The sequence below is a fragment of the Tursiops truncatus genome, chromosome 14 (genome assembly GCF_011762595.2).
Source record: "Tursiops truncatus isolate mTurTru1 chromosome 14, mTurTru1.mat.Y, whole genome shotgun sequence".
Classification (NCBI taxonomy): domain Eukaryota; kingdom Metazoa; phylum Chordata; class Mammalia; order Artiodactyla; family Delphinidae; genus Tursiops; species Tursiops truncatus.
The window spans coordinates 6,931,657-6,952,283 of NC_047047.1; the positions used below are offsets into that span (position 1 = coordinate 6,931,657).

The window sequence follows — 20,627 nt, forward strand, 5'->3', positions numbered from 1 at the left end:
GCATGCTGTGCAATGCAGCCAAAAAAAAAAAAAAAAGTAATAATAGCCCATTAGAAAGGTGCATAAAATTTTGGGAAACTTCTGAAAGATTCAAATATGACAATGAATAAATTGAAAAATGTCCCATGTCCTTGGATAGGATGACTCACCATCAAAAATTCTCCCCAAGTTTATATATGCCTAATGAGATCCTAATAAAAATATCAAGTCCCTCCACCCAGAACTACACAAGTTGATCTTAGAATAGAAAAATTAGCAAGCAAGAATAGCTAAGAAAACCTGGGGGGTCGGGTGGGGGAGAAGGGTAATAGTGGTAGCCTTACTAGATTAAAAAAAAAAAAAACTTTAAATAACTAACGGAGGTGTGGTAGGTGTGAACTTGAAGGGGCCAAATCTGGGACCATTTGTGCATCAAAAAATATATATATATACATAATCAATCTCAAGATTACAATAAGTAAATTAAAACTTAGTTCATTAGAATTTTTCAAGAAGAGGAGGAGAAACAGGAAGAAAAAACTCATTTACCACCATTAGAGGTAACTATTTAGACAATACTTTTCTATGAAAATTAGTAATTATAGGGAAAGAAGGAAGCATTTGCCCTCCTTTTTAGGGAGAAATGATAGTTTATCCCCAGTTGATAAGGGACAGTTCTTCTTTGAAGAAAAATGCTAATAAATGTGGAAGGAATGACGGAAGTAGAAAGTCACTCCTTTGCAACCCAGTGAAAAAGTTGACTCAGTTCAGGATCATCAATGGATGCTGAAACCACTAGGTGAAAAGATGGTTGAAGCGAATACTCACTTGGTAAAAAGTACTACTCCGTGGCATGCATAGGGGAAAATGTAGTTTTACAATGTAGAGATCTGGCTGTCACCACCCAGCCAAGTGATTTAACTTCGTATCACTAGTAGTGGGACAACCTCCACCTCTTGGTATAATGGAGTATGAGGTACATAGCAATGTGTATGAATGGTTCTTGCCGTGTGGAATGGGAAATGAGGGTGGCAGTACCAAATCCGATCCCACAGTTTGAGAAGTTTTACACTGCCCAGTGGGCACAAAGTTCCCATTGGTAAGTAACAATGGTTATTTAAGAATGGAATCAAAACACTATTCTTGCTTTCACTTTATGTGTATTATTTTTTTTCAAATGGCTACTAAGTTGTTATGTCACAAATACTAAGTTGTTTGGCTCTACCTACTTAATAAACAAAACTATTAAGTGTTTCATGCTGTGAAAAAAAAAATCACTAAGTTCCATGATCCATCAGTATGATTCCTCCCTTGCATATGTCCTCGACTTCTTTCCCTTTTTCTTCTTTCATTATACTTGCTTTGCAAAACCCCTACCCTGGTCAAATCCAACCCCCTGCCTCCTCTTGGCCTGCCCCTGGGCACCTGGACGATTACAAGTCCTCCTGAATGCCTCCCAAAACTATTTTCCATGCAGCAGAGTAACTTTCTAAAGTCACCTTATCCCTTAAAACCCTTTAATTTGTTCACTGCCTTTAGGATAGAGTCAAAACCCATTCATATACTTTGTGGGGCCCTTCATGCTCTGACCCTTTCTTACCTCTCCAACCTCCTTTTTCAGCACACCCCCCCATCCCCCTCTGTACTTCACACTTCGAAGTTTCTGGAATGTTCCCTGTTCTCCATCCCTTTTCTGCCTTTACAGATGTTGCTCCTTCCATGGGCAGTGGTACCCCACTAGTCTCCTAGTCCTTACTGAGATGTCATTCTCTCTAGGAAGCCTCCCGGACACCCTTCCTATGTGCTCCATAGAACAGTCTCTGGAAGCAGCCCTGAGCCTATCTGGCAGGCACGTGGTACTTATTTGCTTCCCTCACTACGATGGAAACTTCTTGAGGGTGGGACGTGCATTTTGTTCACTGTTGACGTGACAGTGATTGGCATTCAGAATGCTCATTATAACCAAGTATTTAATCATCCTGAATTATGGGAACTATGTTGTTTAAATATGTTGGATTTGTTCCAGGACCCCCATGGATACCCAAATCCCCAGATGCTCAAGTCCCCTATATAAAATAGTGTGGTACAGTCAGGCTAATGTATCCAGGGTTCTGCATCAGTGGGTTCAGCCAATTCCAGATGGAATCCTGCCCTTATGGAGGGCCGACAGTATATATACCTGTCCGTGGACTTTCTTTACTCTGTAAAGACAGATACTGTTTTTAGAAGAATTAAGTTTTGGTAAGCCAATGCTGGTTCCAATTTCCTTTCTAAGTTTCTGTGGGCTGGTGCTCATTCTTATTATTTCATCTTTCAGCACAAATTGCCTTGTAACATAAAAGCATATATTGCCTTGTAACAATCATCAAGATCACTCTTTCCTAAGAGCAAAGCACGAGTTACAGTGTGTATTTCACCCAAGGGACTTGAGTACAAATCTTTGTTTTTTAGTGGTTTCATGTTCTTTTTTTTTCTGTTTTTGGTATTTGAGAGACTAGATGTGGATCTTTCCGACAAATGTTTACTGCTGGATACGGAGGTTAAAAGATAACAGATCCATGCCCTTACCCAGGGCTGTCCCTGCAAGGGTCACGGGTCTGCACTTTCATAGGATCTTGAGATGTCAGTAATATTAGGCGTTTCAAAAATGATTTTTAATAAAGTTCAGAAAAGAGGAATAAGGTGCAGTGCCCCCCAAAGTTCTCCGCCATGTGTGGGAGTCCAGAGTAGACATCTCAGCTGCTTTACCCAAAGGTCAGGCCAACTCCCCTTAGCCTGGGAAAGATAGTCCTCATGAGAATAAATGGAAGTAAATAAATGAGTGAATGAATGTAGGTGATAACAGAATATTCTAGAATGGGCGAAAAGAAAACTTTAGCAAAGATTCTGGGGTTTATTCTTTATCTCTCTTTTTATCCTATTGTATCTAGAGAGCAACCTGATTTTTTTTTTCCCTTATCAGAGCCTGCCTACTAATTTGCACTAAAATGCAGTTAATACTGTCTTACTATATTCTGTAAAGGTGTTGCCAAGGTCAGTTAGCTCAGCGTCTGTGTTTCTTTCTTGAGAAAATAAAGAAAATAACAACAACAAGAACCTTTGACTCAAATAGGAGTGTGAAAAAATTGAAATACGACGGTATTTTTTCCAGTAGAGTCCACAGATCGTTCTTCAATTTGAAAATCGAGTTTTGCCATTTCATGTTAGTGAAATACTGACATTTAGAGAGATGCATTAAAAAAACATAATTAAGGGCTTCCCTGGTGGCGCAGTGGTTGAGAGTCCGCCTGCCGATGCAGGAGACAGGGGTTCATGCCCCGGTCCGCGAACATCCCACATGCCGCGGAGCGGCTGGGCCTGTGAGCCATGGCCGCTGAGCCTGCGCTTCCGGAGCCTGTGCTCCGCAACGGGAGAGGTCACAACAGTGAGAGGCCCGCGTACCGCAAAAAACAAAAACAAACCAAAAAAAACCCCCATAATTAATAAGGGGCTGCCACTGTTTTTCTGTGGCATCTCAGCAGATGATACCCTGATGTTGCAGCTGGCAACTGTTTGTGAGTCTATTGAAATGACGCTGTTTGTATTAAATTATGACGTTTCAGAAAAGCATGCAACGTGATTTTGTAGGGTTAGAGACAAGAATACTGAGGTTGAAGTGCATTTATAGAAGTCTATAAAGTGGCAAAAACGAAGGGGCTCGAAAAAAGAAACAAAGTCATTTGAATATTCTCTAAATTACCAGTAAACGAGCCTCAGCTCTGCAAAATCAATTTTGAAACGAGTACTAATTGTTTACTACGCACTTGCAAGTCTCTCAGGTAAGGGAAAAAGGGGGAAAAGTGTCAAGCCTTTGCAGGGAGGTTCGCTTCATGTTTGTGCATTACAACAATAAAGACTATTATAATAGCGATGTGGGATCTCCAGGCAAACCGACATTGCCAAGAGGGGGAAAATGGTCCTTAGGGAACAATTGTCTTTTGCCAGAAGGCCCTCAATTAAAATTGCATTTAAGCACACATAATGTATGTTTTTTTGTTTGTTTTTACAGTAGTAGCAAATTGCTTTCGCGTGTTATCCCAGTGCTGCATGTGAGATGGGACACCTGCCGCAGGTTTACGAATATCCAGGTGCAATGGAGGGCGGGACTCATCGCGCAGGGAATGATGTTCACGCCCCAGAGCTGGCAACGCTTAAACCCCGCGGCGCAGCGTTCATTCCCACTAACCTCTGTGGGCCTTGATTCCCGGTCGCTCCCTGACACAGCAAAGTGTCAGTTCACGTGTGTCCCTTCCTCCACTAGATGTCACTGTAAGTCAACCGCTCGTGGCGGGGGACCTGGGTGTTTTACGGATCTTTCAGGGTTATTAAGCATGGTGGGTCCCTGAACTAGTGTCCTCCCGGACTGGGGAGTGCAGCGCGGGGCCGGGACTCGCAGAGATGAGGACAGCGCATCAACCCTAGTGGGAGGCTCGCAGGTCTCGGGGTGCAAAGCGGGCGCCGCGCTCCTCTCCGCCCCCGCGAGCGAGACGGTCACGTGCAGCGGAGGCGCTGACTCCCGAGGGCGGGCCTGGGAGAGGCGCCGCGCCCGCGGTTCGGGGTCGCCCGGGGCTAGGAGCCAGGTGGGCGCTTGCGCAGCGCGAGCCGGGGCCGGGACCGCCGTGGGCGGGGAAGGGCGGGGAAGGGCGGGGAGGAGCCTGGGAGCGCGCCGGCCGCCGGAGGGGGAGGGGCGGGGCGGAGCCGCGGCGCGCGCGCCCGCTGGAGGGGGAGGGACAGAGCAGCCACCGGGCGCGCTCAGGGCGGCCGCCGCGAGCTTGGGGCGAACGTGGACCGCGGCGCGGCGGTGTGACTCCTTACCCGGCCCTTCTCCCCGCCCCCGGCGAGGGCACCGTGCGGCGGCAGCGGCGGTGGCGGCGGCGGCGCCGGGGCCAGCGAGGCCGGAGGAGGCGGCCGTGCCCGGGCATGGTGGTCTGGGGCAACGCGAAAGGTGAGCGACCCCCGGGCCGGCGGCGGGGATGGGGGCGGGGTGGGACCGGCCTCGCGTCGCCGGGCGGCGGCCCGAGCGCGGGCGGCCTCAGGCGGGGCGGGGGCGGCGCGCCGGCCCGGCTCCCGCGGCCCTTGGTTCGCGGCCTGGGCGGCCCGCGGCGCCCGGAGCGCGGCCGCTGCCGGGTTATGTAACGCGTGACCTCCCCTTCCCCCTCCGCCATGGCGCAGCCGGCCCGCCGCCCGCGCTCGGCCGCCCGCTGAGGCGCCGCGCCGACGACTCGCGCCCGCGGCCCTGCTCGCCGGCCCCGCTCGGACCGCGCCATTCATTCATGCGCGCGGGCTGCCGGCCGGGGCCACGCGCTGGATGCTCCGCCCGGCCTCTCGCCGCGGCGTCTTCCCCGTGACCCCGCATCCCCCCACCCCTTGCCCCGCGTCGGATCCCGGCATCGGTGTCGGACTATCCGAAGGCAATTTTTACTCACTTATTTTTTCCTTGTTACTTATCTGTTCACTGATATGCAGAGCTCCTTTCCCCAACTGTCCTGGCAAGTGCCCGTTTCCCACTTCACTCCTTGTGAAAATGATTCAGCACCTGTGCAGACGGAAAGGGCCCTTTCCTTATGTTTCCCTGCTCTTTCTACCGAAACCCAGTTTGTAAAGAAATACCTTAGTGTGTCACTCATTAGTTGACCCCCCACCCACCTGATTTTAAAAAAAAAAATTGCAGGTGGTGTAAGCCTGCTGTTTCTATCTTCTACATCTTTTCAGGTCACGTCCAGCATAGAAATGGTATCATTTAAGTGAAAATAACAAGACTAGCACATATCATCAAAGGGCTTGTAACTAACTGGTAAGGACTTGATGTAGCGATTCTTAATTCTGTTTGTCTCCCCGGCCTCTCCACTATCGTCTTCCAGAATTAGCCATTTCCGCTTTAGGGTAGGACATAGAATAACCTTGGTTCTTCCTGTGGACTTCGCGGTAACCCGTCCTGTGGGGTATACCGTTTACCTGCTTTCCAGACTTCCATCTCAGCTTTCCCACGTAGCCTTGTCTTAGCCGGAGCAGGTACTGCGGGCGTGTAGTTCCCTCCCCGTACTTCCTAGACTCTTGGAAGCGCACCTAGCGTCCCTCTTTTTCCAGCGATCCTTCCCTGGTCTAGAAGGATCTCCATTCACTTCTTAGGCTGTTTTTTTGCCACTTCTCATGTGTTATGATGATTATCTTTTTATCCGTATCCTCTTTTTCTCTATCTCCAGGTCTTTTGTGGGCAGAATCTGTACCAAACTTGTCATAGAACATTACTCCTATTTCATGGTAAACAATACGTATTTAAGTTTTTTTTTTTAAGGCAGGAATCACTCTTTTAGGACTAATTTCTTTGAAACCTCAAGTAGTAAATATGTTTTCAAAACAATGTGTTTGAATATGTAAGATCACTCCATTTTCTCCAACCCCAACTTCAAAACTCAGATTCTGTGTAAGAGAAAGAAACCCGTCCCCACCAGCAACAAGCTAGTCACTAATAAGAGAGACTACATGTAATGTATATTTTATAGTCCTTTCTTTCATAGCTGCTGTAGTAGGAAGATAAGAACTTCAGAGTTAGATGTAGATTTAAATTCTAGCTCTACCCATTACTAGCTGTGTTCTTGGACAATTTAAGTTACTAATATCTCTGATTTTTTTCTCATTTGTATAACGAAGATATTTCCTACCTTGGGTAACTGAGGATTAAATGAGCTCTTAAATGTAAGGCATCTAGTGAGTCCCTGGTACACAGTGGTGCTCCGTAAATACAGATTCCCTTTGGTATACCTTTTTATTGCAGTTCACAGTCTAGAATGAGCTGGGATGTGCTGAGACAAAGCATAATAAGAAAGCTAATCACAAGAGGTGATAGGTACCTCTTCTTGTCTCCAAATAAATGAACAAGCCCTAAACTAAGGAGCAGTAAAGCTCTTTCTGCTTCTCAAGAATGTATGAGTGTATGTGACATATTGTAATAAATCCTGGAGTGTATTAAATAGAACATTTATAAATGAAGGAAATACCTTTTAATCTTACTTTCCTTCTATAACAGTTCCCACTAAAGCATTAACATGGATATTAAAAAGAATCTATGGGACATGAGGAAGGAGGAATATTAAAAAAGTCTTTTTCAGGGGCAATTAGGTTGCATGCTCTCCTTTTTAGTATCTCATCTACTTATGAACAGTACGGGAATCCTAGTCTGAGTTCAAGTATGTCACCCTTAGACTGTTGCAACAGTGCCTTCCCCGGTGTCCCTATTTCTGTCACTCCCTTCCCAACTGATCCCCACATAACAGAATGATCTTTTTAAACACTTTTTTTAATCTTTTTAAATAAATCATATTGTCACTCTCTTGGTGAAAACCCTCCAAAAGCTTCCTGTTACCCTTAGAATTGAATCAGAACTTTTTGCCGTTTCTCGAACAAACCGAACTGTTCCTCTCTTGGGGGTGTTACGCTTGCTGTTCTTTTAGTTGGGCCACCCCTTCCTCCTGGTGGCTATCTTGCTCAGATGTCATCACATCAGAGTGATCTCTTTTCTGATCCCTACAATAGAAGCCAGCCCCTTTCTCTGTCACTTTTGATTCATTTTGCTTTATTTCTCTTCACAGCATTTATTACGAGGCAGAGATACACTCTTCACTCACTTACCCATTTCTCCCATAAGACTTGTTTGTTCCAAAGCCTCTCCCCCCCTGGAGGGCAGAGGCCTTGTCTGACTTGTTCATGACCCTGTCTCTGGTGCTTAGAAGGGTGCTTGGCACATAGTAGGCTCTCAGTAAAACTTAAGTGAATTAAGTGAATGAGTGGTATAGTTAATTTAAACATTAGTTCTGGAGTCAGACAGCCAGGGTCAGAATCCTGGCTCCTACCATTTACTGATTGTGTGGCCTTGGGCTAGTTAATATCTTTTGGTGCCTTAGTTTGCTCATCTGTAAGATGGGACAGTAATACCTACTTTTTACGATTATGGTAAGAAATAATTGAGTTAATGTATATAAAGTTCTTAGAACAGGGTTATTTCACAGTTTTGAAAACCAGTACTTGAAATTAGCTTGGAGTATTCACTTAGGACTTTGTGTTTTTGTGTGAGATTAAAAATGCAAGCATTGAATTTTATCTTTACTACTTTTACTGAATTTTTCTGGCCACCAAAGTTATATTTATGGAACTCCTTTTTAAAATAAATACATTTTGTGGATGTCTAGAACGGATTAAAAAATAAACTGCTAAGAATGGTGACCGGTATTCGTTCTTAATGTGTAAGTCAGCTTTTTTTTTTTTTGCGGTCCGCGGGCCTCTCACTGTCGTGGCCTCTCCCGTTGCGGAGCACAGGCTCCGAACGCGCAGGCTCAGCGGCCATGGCTCACGGGCCTAGCCGCTCCGCGGCATGTGGGATCTTCCCGGACCAGGGCACGAACCAGCGTCCCCTGCATCAGCAGGCGGATTCTCAACCACTGTGCCACCAAGAAAGCCCTAAGTCAGCTTCTTTATTCTTAGATCTGTGGAAGATGCTAAGAGTGATTATCTCAACAGCTGCCCACGGGAGTGGCTTTTATATATTTCCCTTTGAAGTTCAGCTAGAGATGTAATTGTGGTGATGAAAGGACTTGCTGGAGGCTGAAGACAGGAAAATCCTTGAGATGCAGTTGAAGTATGAGTCCTGTAGTACTTGGGAAAGGAAAGATGTTTTACCATCTTTAGTGTGTTCAATTTCTGCCTTCTTTCATTATGGGTTGCCCACCCCCAAACTGTATTCGTAGAAACTAAGCTGCCTGTGGTGATTGCCCTTGCATAATACCAGTTATCTTTACTTAGTCCACTGGTCCTTAGTAAAATGCCTCTTTGTAGGAGCATTGTTTTATTTCATTTCTCAGTCTGAACTTTAGTCAATAGGATCCTAGACTTTGGGCCTTAAACTTAAAAAAAAAAAATCACAATACTGCTCTGTGTAACATTTGTTATAAAGTTTAATAATAATTGCTAAATCATTAAATATTTACTGTGTGTCAGGCTCTTTGCTTAGTGCAGGGTCTCATTTAATCTTCACAACCACCGGGTCAGGTGGACACAGTTTTAAAGAAACAGATTTAGAGAGATGATGCTACTTGGGCAGGTCACACAGGTGAGAAGGAAGCCAGGATTTCAGTCTGCTTCCACCTGATTCCATAACCCAAGGTCACATCCACTTTGCTATGAGGCAGGTCGAAACAAGGTTTCTGTTTGGAAACTTGCGTTGTGTTTCATCACGTTATTTGTATGTGTCGTTCTTCTTTACTACTGGCAGTTTTATAGTTTTATGGCTGTTTTTTTCTTTTCTTTCTCTTTCTTGTTTTTTGGCTCTGACTACGACAGATCTTCCACAACTTAGAATGGAATTACTTTCCATTAAACCCATCGTAAGTTAAAAATGTTGTAAGTAAAAATGCATTTAATACACTTAACCTATTGGACATCATAGGTTAGACTAGCCTACCTTAAACGTGCTCAGAACACTTACATTAGCCTATAGTTGGGCAAAATCAAGTAAGACAAAGCCTATTTTATAATAAAGTGTTGAACATCTCGTGTAACTTATTTAATACTCTACTGAAAGTGAAAAACGGAATGGTTGTAAGTGTATCAATGGTTCCTCCTCAGGGTCGCGTGGCTGACTGGGAGCTGTAGTGCTGCTCCTGCCCAGCATCACAAGAGAGTACTGTACCGATATCTCTGGCTCCAGAAGAGATCAAAAGTCAAAGCACGGTTTCTGTTGGACGTGTATCACTTTGGCACCACCATAAAGCCGAAAAATTGTAAATCAAAGCATCATAAGTTAGGAACCATCTCTACTATACATAATGTCTATTTTTTATGAGTGTGAAACATTTTAATAGGTTGATGATATGCAAAATCATTTTTCCTTATTAAATCATTAAAAATAAGTCAGCATCATGTGTGTCGTGGTAGGTCAGCTTTGTAATTAGTTTGAAAAGGTTTTGCATGTAATAGAGGTGATGCCTCAGATTTAGGAAAACATGAATGTATTTAAATTTGCTTAAGGCCAAAAGAAATTTCAGGTAGCAAGTAAATACATGTGTTTCTGCCGATCATGGAGCGAATCTTTATTATTTTTGTTTTTAGTAAGGAAGGACTCATTGGTGTGGAGCGTTTTTACACAATGCTAAGTTTCGATGATTTTTGACATCTACTTGTGACACTTCAAAAATATGAAGAATATCTAAATTATGAGTTGTTGACTTCTCAACACTTAAGTAGATTCAGAATGCCAGTGCTAGGATGAACCCTGTAGATTCTGTAGGCCATGCCCCTGTATTTTCCCTGAGGAAAAATGAGACCCAGAGAATCATCTGATGATCGAGGAGAAACAGGACCAGAATCTAGGGTTTTGTGGGGTGGGTTTGTTTGTTTTAATACTTTAAAGCCATTTTTTCCTCTGCTACACTAAACTGCCCCCTTCATCATGCAGGGTAAGACCAGCGTATGCTTAGTATCTTATGTTCAAGAGGGTAGAGAATTGAGCGATATATTCATGTAAACTTGTGATTTAAAGTCATGAGGTTTTTTTTGTTAATCATTGGCTTTAAAGTAATAGAAACGATTCTGTAATGTAGTTAGAAATTATGCTTTCTCATTCACGTAGGCAGGTAACTGTCTTATGCACATAGGATGGTTTGACAAGCTTTTTAAAGACCTGATCTTTAAAGATCAGATCTTGTGGCTTTATCCTTAAATTAGTTAGGGATGGGCAAAAAAGTTGGTTGTGATGTGAACAGTTTTTACTTGAGCCCAGTATCTGAGTAACCAAAATGTTGTCTATTGCTTTCAATCATGCCTGATCAGAACCAAGACTAAAACGAGCTCTTGGGAAGTTTAGTCAGAAAATAGTAGCTGAATTTTACATTTTCTAAATTCCATCATTTCTACACTTGAGATTGCTAATATGTTTTTATCATTTAGGCACTAGTCTTAGTTACATAATTGAAATTATGATTTAGATTCCTTACTCTTAAATGCTTTTCATCAAATTTCTCAATTTTATCTTACAATAAGCTGTATTTCTAGATGACTTACTGCCTATTTAAGCCTTTCTAATATAAATTTATTTATTTGTTTATTTTTGGCTGCGTTGGGTCTTCTTTACTGCATGCAGGCTTCTCTAGTTGTGGCGAGCGGGGCTACTCTTTGTTGTGGTGCGTGGGTTTCTCATTGCAGTGGCTTCTCTTGTTGGAGAGCACAGGCTCTAGGCGTGCGGGCTTCAGTAGTTGTGGCACACGGGCTCAGTAGTTGTGGCTCGCGGGTTCTAGAGTGCAGGCTCAGTAGTTGTGGCGCATGGGCTTAACTACTCCAAAGCATGTGGTATCTTCTGAGACCAGGGATCAAACCCGTGTCCCCTGAATTGGCAGATTCTTAACCACTGCGCCACCAGGAAAATCCCTATTTTAAGCCTTTTTAAAAATTTAAGCTGGACGATCCTGAATTTAAAAAATATTTTAACAATTTCTTCTTTAACATTTTTGAGAGCATAACCAAAAAAGTCCCTTACTTTTTCTAATGCTTTATGCCTTAAAAAGTGCTTTTGCTTGACTTTTTCTCATTCAGCTCCCATAGAGTCCTGAGAAGAGAGGTAGGGCAGTATCTCCTATTTTATAGGCACAATGTGATTCTGGCATTAACCACCCAGTGTTAGAACAGACATCACGGGTTAAGGGCACAGTCCACCAGACTCCCCTTACTTCAGGTGCCAGCTGCAGGCTCCAGGGCTTCCAGGCCACTGCACTTCTCACCAACTGGCCACATAATTGGGAGTTCCCACAGCCCCCTCAGACTTGATAATTTGTTAGAGTGACTCACAGAACTCAGGAATGGGCTGTACTTAGAATTATCGTTTTATTATAAGGGATACAAACCAGAACCTGCCAAAGGAAGAGATATGCAAAGAGAGGTCTGGGAGGGTCCCAAACATGATGCTTCCATGTGCTCAGGACACATCATCCTCCTGTATTGGTTTATGATTACCAACCAGGGACGTTCACCCAAGCCTCAGGGTCCAGAGTTTTTATTGGATTTTTATTACATTGCACGATTGATTGAGTCATGGGCCACAAGGTCGAATTTCATCTCCAAACCCCTTCCTTTTCCAGGAGGTCAGGCTGATAGCATATGGCTCAAAGCCAACCCTCTAATCACTTGGTTGGCCTTTCCAGCATGGCTAGCCCCATCTTGAAATGAGGGGCTTACTGGGAGTCACCTGTTAATAAAAAGATGTGTCCTAGGGGTCCACCATGGATAACAAGGAGACTCCTATCAGTTGTGAAATTCCAAGGGTTTAGAGTCTCCCAAGAACCAGGGACAAAGGCCAGCCAGCCACCCTGTTCATTAGAGAACAGTAGCTGAGGAGGTGAGAACAGATGCACAATTGTTACAGTTCAAACTAGAACACACCTCTGTAGTGGTAGCTCGGAGATCTCCAGTATACTAAAGATTGGAGCAGGTTGCATTTCAGTATATTTATGTATGTAGAAAGGTTGCCTTCTGTTGAAAATTATAGCTTTTTTTTTTATCGGTATAATAGTATTTGAAACCTGGGTTGATGTTCATTTGAGTGAAATATTTTATTTATGTAAATTGTGTTGTAGGTAGGATTATAAACTACATACTTTTTGGTATTTTTTTAAAAACACAATAATTTTGGCTCAAAAAGTTTGATTTTGGTATTTCTTTTTGAGTTTGTAATTTTAGGCTTAGGTTATTACTACTGTTAAATGAAAGGAAATCTAAACTTAAGGTGGAGGTGTTGATAATGTATTTGTTGTTAGAGCTGTAAAAATGTTGTAGTAACTTAGTTGCCACTTTGAATTTTAGATCTTGAGTTGAAGTTACTAGCTGTTCAAGTTTACAGTGTTGAAGGTTAATAATGTTTTTTTGCATATCGTTTATGCCCAGTAGAAAATCTTACTTCCGATTGTCACTTAAAGGTTATTACATCCTCTTGGAGCTCACTGAGTGTTTCTCAGAATTAGCGTCTATTAATTCAGGCATAGAGTGCATTAATAAGTGTCTGTTGAAGAATGTAGCATCTCCTTAGAATGTCATATCATCCTAAAAAGTAGTGGGTTTTTTGTTGTTGTTGCTTTTAATCTATGATGGGGGGTTCTTGGCATGAAGCGAGGGAAGCGAGGCCAGAAGGTAATGCAGTGGCAGTTTCTTCAACATTCTACTCTGTTTTCACTTGCAGTTACACTTACCATAAGGATTTGTGAGAAAAGAGATGCGTGACAGATGGAACTGATAGCAGATCTAGAAAAGAGTGAGTTTGACCATATTTTTTGAATTGCAGTTACTCAGAAGGATTTGTTTTTAGTTATATGCCACCATGTATGCCGGTTTACCTTGTGAGTTTGGAGATCTAATGCATTGTGCGGATGCAATACATGTGATGAGGACTGCTGCCGAGACAAGTTAATAAATCTTGGTGTAGATGAGGCTGGGGAGCCAGAACCTTTCCCATCTGTGTGCAGCCATCCCATCCCCCATCATTTATATGCACAAGTTCACACTTCCTTTCCTGACTTTCACAAAGGAGGGTTCAAACTTCTTAGTATGATATTCGGGACATTCCCTCAGCTACCTTGTTAGTTCATCTATCACTGTCTCTGTGTCAGCCCCAGAATGTTGCCTTAAACATCTTTTTCTCTTTTATGTTTTTGCTCGTGAATTTCCTTCTTCTTGAATTCACCCCCTCACTCCCCTCTGCCCGTTCAAATCCTACTTATTTCCCTCAGCCCAGATCCACCTTTTCAGTGAAGCCTTCTTGGATCTCTTCTCCAAGGGGAGCTTTACTGCTGTCTTCTGTGGGGTCTGTTGTGTTTTGTCGGTGCCTCTAATGTTGGCTCCTGACTATAGTGCTATGCACATCTTTCTTCTCTAACAGGTAGCTTTGGATTGTGGTTTACACTTTACTCATCTTGAAAACTGAAAATTACAGTAAATACTCCGTGAATATGGAGTAACGTGTTAGATCAGACCTGGGATTTGCGGGGAGAGGGAGTGGGAGGCAAAGGACAGGAGAGATCTCCCTCCCAGACCAACTGGGGAGTTGCCTTTATGCCTGTTGTGAAATTCTTTCTACTAGGGCACATTGTAACAGCATTCTTTCTACATAGTATACTGTCTCATTACCTCTGAACTTCTCCGGTCCTTGTCTCTGTTCTCGGTGACCACTCTAGGTACACCACAGGCAGAATTGGTGGTTCTCAAAGTATGTGCCTCACGCCAGCAGCATCGGCATTACCTGGGAACTTTTTAGAAATACAAATTCCCAGCCCCACTCCTGACCTACAAAATGAGAAACTTGGAGTTGGGGCCCAGCAGTCGGTTTTAACACATTATTGACTGGAGACGTATCAGTACATTTTTAGAGAGTGATGCAATTAACATCACCATGCGAAGTTGTTGGAGCTTAAAATTGATCAAAGGTTCATTATACAACTTAAGACTGTCATTATGATTCACATTTTGCTCCTTTAGATTTTTGTTCCAACCTTGTGTATATTATAAACGTAAAATTTTCAAAAATGACATATTGCAAAATTTTGAGTGAAGAATTTTTCAGTGAATTTTATGCAGATACATTCTCTGATTGTCCGAGCAACATATATACTAATGTCTCAGAAGATGATAGTTCTTCAGAATATAGTTCTGATTCAGACGATGTGAATATTAGAGCAACAAAAAGACAAAAAAACCTTAGTGATTGATTCTGATACAGAAAGTGAAAATGAAGCTCACGATGCTGGAGAATGCTCCTTTTCTTCCACAGAAGAGTGGATTGAAGACAACATTTCACAAAAATTAGAAGACTTTACAGGTGTGTCGGGTGTAACTATTGAATGTAATAACGCACAAAATGTTAGTGAGATAACAGAATTAATTTTTGGCCAGCCAAAATAAAAACTGCCGGGCACGGGCATTAGATTCTGCAAAAATCCCCTGGTCAGTAATGAGTTTAACAAGCCCTCTAAGTGATACTGGTGAAGACTCAAGAATGAGAACCGCTGCTCAGGATACAGCCCCCTCTTCTTTGATGTTACCTCCTTTATTCTCCAGCTGAGTTCTGTCCCTGTTTACTTGTGCTGTGGCCTTTCGAGTCTTTGATTTATTGCAACCTTGAACTTTTCTTCAGTTAACCCTTTGGCTTTCCTATAAGACTGTGCTGCCTCTCCTTAGTGAAGATCACTGGCTTTTTACTCCTTATAGATTCTTTTCTTTATCATATCATCTCCAGAATATTCTTTTCTTTTCCTCTGTAGCCTGATCCCTACTTTTGGACATGCTGACTTTGAGATGCATGTGGGACATCCTGGTGGAGATACTTAATGAGCGATAGGAGTTCATGAAGGTGAGGGAAACCAGTTCATCTTGCCGCACCCTGGAAAGCCAGAGAAGGAGGTTCTTTGTACTTTATTAAAATGGTGTCTTCATTTCCGTTCCCATCTATGGAAATCTATAATTACAGGGAAGAAAACTATTAGTGATTCTTTTAGAACGCCTCCTTCCGCTTGTTTTCAAATGACTGATTTTGTTAGATCAGTCATTTGCAGTGGGGGAGGGGTGTGTATTTTCATTGTTACGAATAACCAAGAGGATAAGAGAGAAATTTGTTATATTAAATTGTTTGGGTTAGAACATTTGCTTTTAATAAGATCAGCCTCAAACTGGGACATTATAGATGTTATGCATTTTCAGTTTTAATACAGGTTTCCCCTGCTACCTGGAAGTAGAGTGTTCCTGTGAAACCTTTCTTAAGCCGAAATGGCCAAAAGCAAAGAAACCATTACCGTAGGACTCATCTTGCTAACGGATGCACAGAATAAACCAAGATAAAGCACAGATGCTCACAGACAGTGACACAGTCCAAAACCATGGGGGCTTGATGCTGAGATGCTGAGCAAGGTTCCTGGGCAAGGACTGGGCGGTACCAAGGTGCTTGGGGAGGACGCTCCCTCTACAGCAGCCTGCTGTAAGACAGGCTGAATGCTGCTTTTGCTTTGCCCTTTTTGTTTTGTAAAAGTGAAAATCTTCGGGTTTCTTTTGGTTAGCGGAAACGGGTACTAATGTAGGTCTTTCGTAAGGGCGAAGTGGTGCAAAGTAAGCTTTTGAAAAGTGGAGGATGCCTGTGTATCTAGACATTTTTCTTATGTATCTTATTGCTTGTCTCTCCTTTTATTTCTGCGTCGTTTATTGAAATAACTGACTCTAAGTCATAATATGAAGACAGTGAAATGCACTTAGGTTCATTAGGGTGCAGGCTAACCAGGTACCAGGGTGCAAGGCTGTGACAGAGACTTGAGAGCGCAGTGATGCAGAGAGTGAAGTAGCTCTCTCCGCTGTGATGGGGGTGGCGGTTCACAGCTGATGAACTACTGCTTGTTTTAGGTCATTCCGGGGCCCAGGTTCCTTCTGTTTGCTTAGCCAGCCGCTAGGGTATTGTCCTTATTCTCTTGGTTGAAGCCGAGTTACCTCACAGCTGCATTCCAAAAAAAGTAAACAACTTCCTTTAAGGATAGATGGCACAGAATTTTGTATACGTTACTCTGTTCGCATCTTGTTGGCCAGAACTTAATCACGTGGCCACTCCTGATTTAAAGGAGCTGAGGAAATGTAGCCTCTTGGCAACCCTGCTCCCCACTAAGAGGGGGTGGGAGAGGTGTTCTTTTACTAAAAGAAAGGGAGACTGAACACTAGGGGACAGTTGTCATTCTGCCACTCCAGAGTTTGGGGATCCCCAAGACCACCCTCACGTTCAGTAATTCACTAGAAGGACTCAGAGCTCTTGAAAGCTGTTGTGCTTGTGGTTATGATTTATTACAGTGAAAGGTTACAGGTTAAAACCAGCCAAAGAGAGGCATGGGGCACACAGGAGAGGTCCACGTGTGGAACTTTGAGTTGTCCTCACCACAGGAATCTGGGATGGAGGTGACTTCTGTTAATGACAACTGACAATGCCCATGAAGTATTGCCAACCAGGGGAGCTCACCTAAGCCTTAGTGTCCAGGGTTTGTATTGGAGTTTGGTCAAATAGATGAGGTTGACCTTCTGTCTCCAGCCTCTCAGAAGGTTGGTAGTGCATGGTCTGAAGCCTCCACCGTATATCACAAATCACATTGTTAGACTATCTGGAGTGACTCTTAGCCCCTAGATAAACAGACATTTGTCAGGCAGGGCGTTCCAAGAGCAAAGGCCAGACCCCTCTTTGAGCAGGGTTAATTCTTTACTGTATAGCCACATCTGTGCATAGCCTTTGAGTTTTTTTAACAGAGTAGCATAATATGTGTACTTTCATCTTAAAAGCCTTTTTAAAAAATGGATAGATATATAGAATCATACATTTAAAAAACTGCAAGAGACTAGGGTTTGTCAGGTCCACCTCTATCCACAAATGAAAGAACTAAGATCTGACTGCTTAAAAGGTCAGTTAAAGTTGGTAGTGTCTCTGGGTCTCTACTTCTCATGAATATGGACGTGTACAGTTGGGGTCTAGATGCAAGCTGTCTGTTGGACCTGTTTCCTCCTTAGTCCTTCTGTCACATGTATGGCAGCTACTGTTCTGACCCAGACAGGTGCTAGGGTCAAAGCATCTGTTTTGTTGAATTGTATTAGGCTGGTTCAATCCAGTAGGAGTGTTCTTTTCAGGAGTTTATTATACTGATAGCATTGTTCGTTTCTCCACTGAAGATTTGGAGACATAGGTTTGTACAAGGTAAGTGTGGTTTTGTACCACAAACCAGCCGTGCAGCCTTATCAGATATTTTATCTTAGCCCTTCCATCCTAGAAGGCGCCTATGTGCAAAATAGCTAGTATTTGGCCTGCCTACTCCATGGATGTGTTGTCAAGATAAATACGATATGTAAGGACCCCTTGGAAAAATAAAAGCACTATGGAAATGTAAGATATAGTGGTGTGCTGAAATTTTTAAAATTTAAATGTTACAAATTTAAGGAGTACTGAAAAAAAGGAAATGTAAAGTGTCAGTCAACAGGTGAATTTTTTAAAAGAAGGTGGGAATATGGTAATTTTCCCTTCCCTTTTTCTGTTTCCTGTATTTTCTCAGTTTTCTGCAGTAAACATATAGTGCTTTTATAAATCGAGAAGGAAAAACTATTTTTGAAAAGGAACACTTAACAAGACTGAATACCGAAAACACTCAGAGCAGTGTATAAACACAAATCATGAATTTGGAGGGTAATAGAGAATGCCTCAAGAAAAGGCTTCAGTACCCACATGTATAATTTGTTGCTTAGAGAGTGCTGTGTATGTTGTAGCCCCTTTTATTTGGTGGGTTAAAGTTCTTTGAAGTCTGTGTTTGTTTGGTGTTGATCAAAATGGTATCATATAGTACAGGAATTGTTTAACTGTGCATAAAAAATTGATAATAGGAAAATGCTTCAGTATACTGAAGGTGAAGAGACCAGGTTAAAAAAAATTTTTAAGGGTTCTATTACACTAGGAATAATGTTTGGTCTAAATATTTTGACATTTTATTTTTATATGTTTTTCAAAGGTATTTTAAATACATGAAATACATGCTGTATTATGATATAAACTTGTCAGCTCGGTTTAGAATCCCTAAAAACCAGTATATGGTGAAGACAAAAGATTGTTACAAAGGCACAATAATGCCCTTCACACAGGTGTCTGATTGTTGTTTTTAATACCTTGGTGAAAGTCTCTTCAAAGTCAAAACCTGACTAGTATGTAGGTGGGTCTAGAAGAAGGTTCTGCTTCCCTGGGTTTTGAGATTCAAGAATCTCCATTGTGCTCTAATAACTTCAGTGGTCTGAGAACTATAGCCTTAGACAATGATGGTCTCTAAGGTTGAACCAAAACAAAACCTCAAAACAGCTGTTTATCTGGTATTGAAGCCTTCAGCATTTAAGGACAGATGAGAGCCCAGTGGAGCAGCTTTGTTAAACTTTGTCAGTGACTGTGTCCTAGCACTTCGTTTACTTTGTCACTCATGAGGAGGATACTTGGCCCTAGTAAATTAGTTTTGCACATGGCCTCCCACTGCCCTCCCCAGGAAAAAATCCCAGATGTGCTATACAAGTGTCCTGGAGAAGGACAGCCTGCTTCTGAGCTTTGTATCCTAAGTGGACATCCCGGTTACCCCCTTCCCTGCAGCTAACCAGTCCCTGTGAACCCAGTTGCCAGTGTCACAGTCCTTTTTTTAAACTTTCTTTATTTTTAAAAATATATTTTAAAAAGTTTTAGTTGTGGTAAAATGCATATAACATACAATTTACCATCTTCACCATTTTTAAGTGTGGCATTAAGTATGTTCACACTGTTGTGTAACCATCACCACCATCTGTCTTCCCAGAATGCTTTTCACCTTGCATAACTGAAACTGTACCTGTTAAACAGTAGCTCCCTGCCCTCCCAGCCCCTGGCAGCCACCCTTCTGCTTTCTGTCTCTGTGAATCTTACCACTGTAGATACCTTATATAGGCGGAATAATATGGCCCTTGTCTTTTTGTGACTGGCGTATTTCACTTAGCATAATGCCCTCGAGGTCCATCCATGTTGCAGCATTTGTTGGAATTACCTTCCTTTTTTTTTTTGAATTTTATTTTATTTATTTTTTTAATACTACCTTCCTTTTTAAGGCTGAATAGTGTTCCACTTTATGTATATACCACACTTTGTCTATCCATTCATCCATCTGTGGACACTTGGGTTGCTTCTGTCTTTTGGCATTTGGGAATAATGCTGCTGTGAACATGGGTGTGCAAATATCTTGAGACCTTGCTTTCAAGCCTTTTGGGTGTGTACCCAGAAGTGGAATTGCTGGATCATATGGCAGTGCTATTTCTAATTTTTTGAGGAACCACCATAGCATTTTCCATAATGGCTACACCATTTTACATTCCCACCAACAGTGCACAAGAGTTCCAGTTTTTTCACATGCACGTTAACACTTATTTTGTTTTTTTTGGTTTTTTTTGATTGTAGCCATCCTAATGGGTATGAGATGTTATCTCGTGGTTTCAATTTGCATTTCTCTAATGGTTAGTGATGCTAAGCATCTTTTCATAGGCTTAATGGCCATTTGTATATTTTCTTTAAAGAGATGTCTATTTAAATTTTGTGTCCATTTTTTAATCAGTGTATTTGTTTTTCATTAAGTTGTAGCACTTCTTTATATATTCTGGATATTAGTCCCTTTTCAGGTAGATGTTTTAAAATATCTCCTCTCATTCTGTGAGTTGCCTTTTGCTCAGTTGATTGTGCCTTTTTGATGCACATTTTAAAATTTTGGTATGGTCCAATTTATTTTTTTCTTTTGTTGCCTATGCTTTGGTGTCATCCAAGAAATCATTGCCAAATCCAATGTCATGAAGCTTTCTCCTATGTTTTCTTCTAAGAGCTTCATAGTTTTAGGTCTTACATTTAGGTCTTTGATCCATTTTCAGTTAATTTTTGTATATGGTGTACGTTAAGGGTCCAACTTTATTCTTTTGCCTGTGGATATTCAGTTTTCCCAACTTCATTTGTCAAAAAGACGGTGCTTTCCCCCATTGAATGGTCCTAGAGAAGTCCTTTTAAATACACAGGTCCCTGGGATGGG

General features: G+C 42.3%; 1 protein-coding gene across 6 annotated transcripts in view; it reads left to right on the top strand.

Annotated features, from left to right (window-relative positions):
• Positions 1-4,756: 4,756 nt before the first annotated feature.
• The window catches only part of REV1 (REV1 DNA directed polymerase), an 82,171-nt gene continuing 66,300 nt past the window's right edge, over positions 4,757-20,627 (top strand). For 2 of the 6 annotated variants that reach the window (XM_019931166.3, XM_019931169.3), the window contains exons 1-2: positions 4,759-4,963; positions 13,235-13,306. Coding sequence is in view for 1 of the 6 variants with exons in the window: in XM_033838423.2 (XP_033694314.1) it covers positions 4,939-4,963 (25 nt within the window). In the remaining 5 variants the exon portion in view is untranslated. Of the gene's footprint in view, positions 4,964-13,234; positions 13,307-14,847; positions 14,867-20,627 lie in introns of those variants that run through there. The other 4 variants (XM_019931167.3, XM_033838423.2, XR_002175556.3 and 1 more) reach the window with 3 other exon arrangements.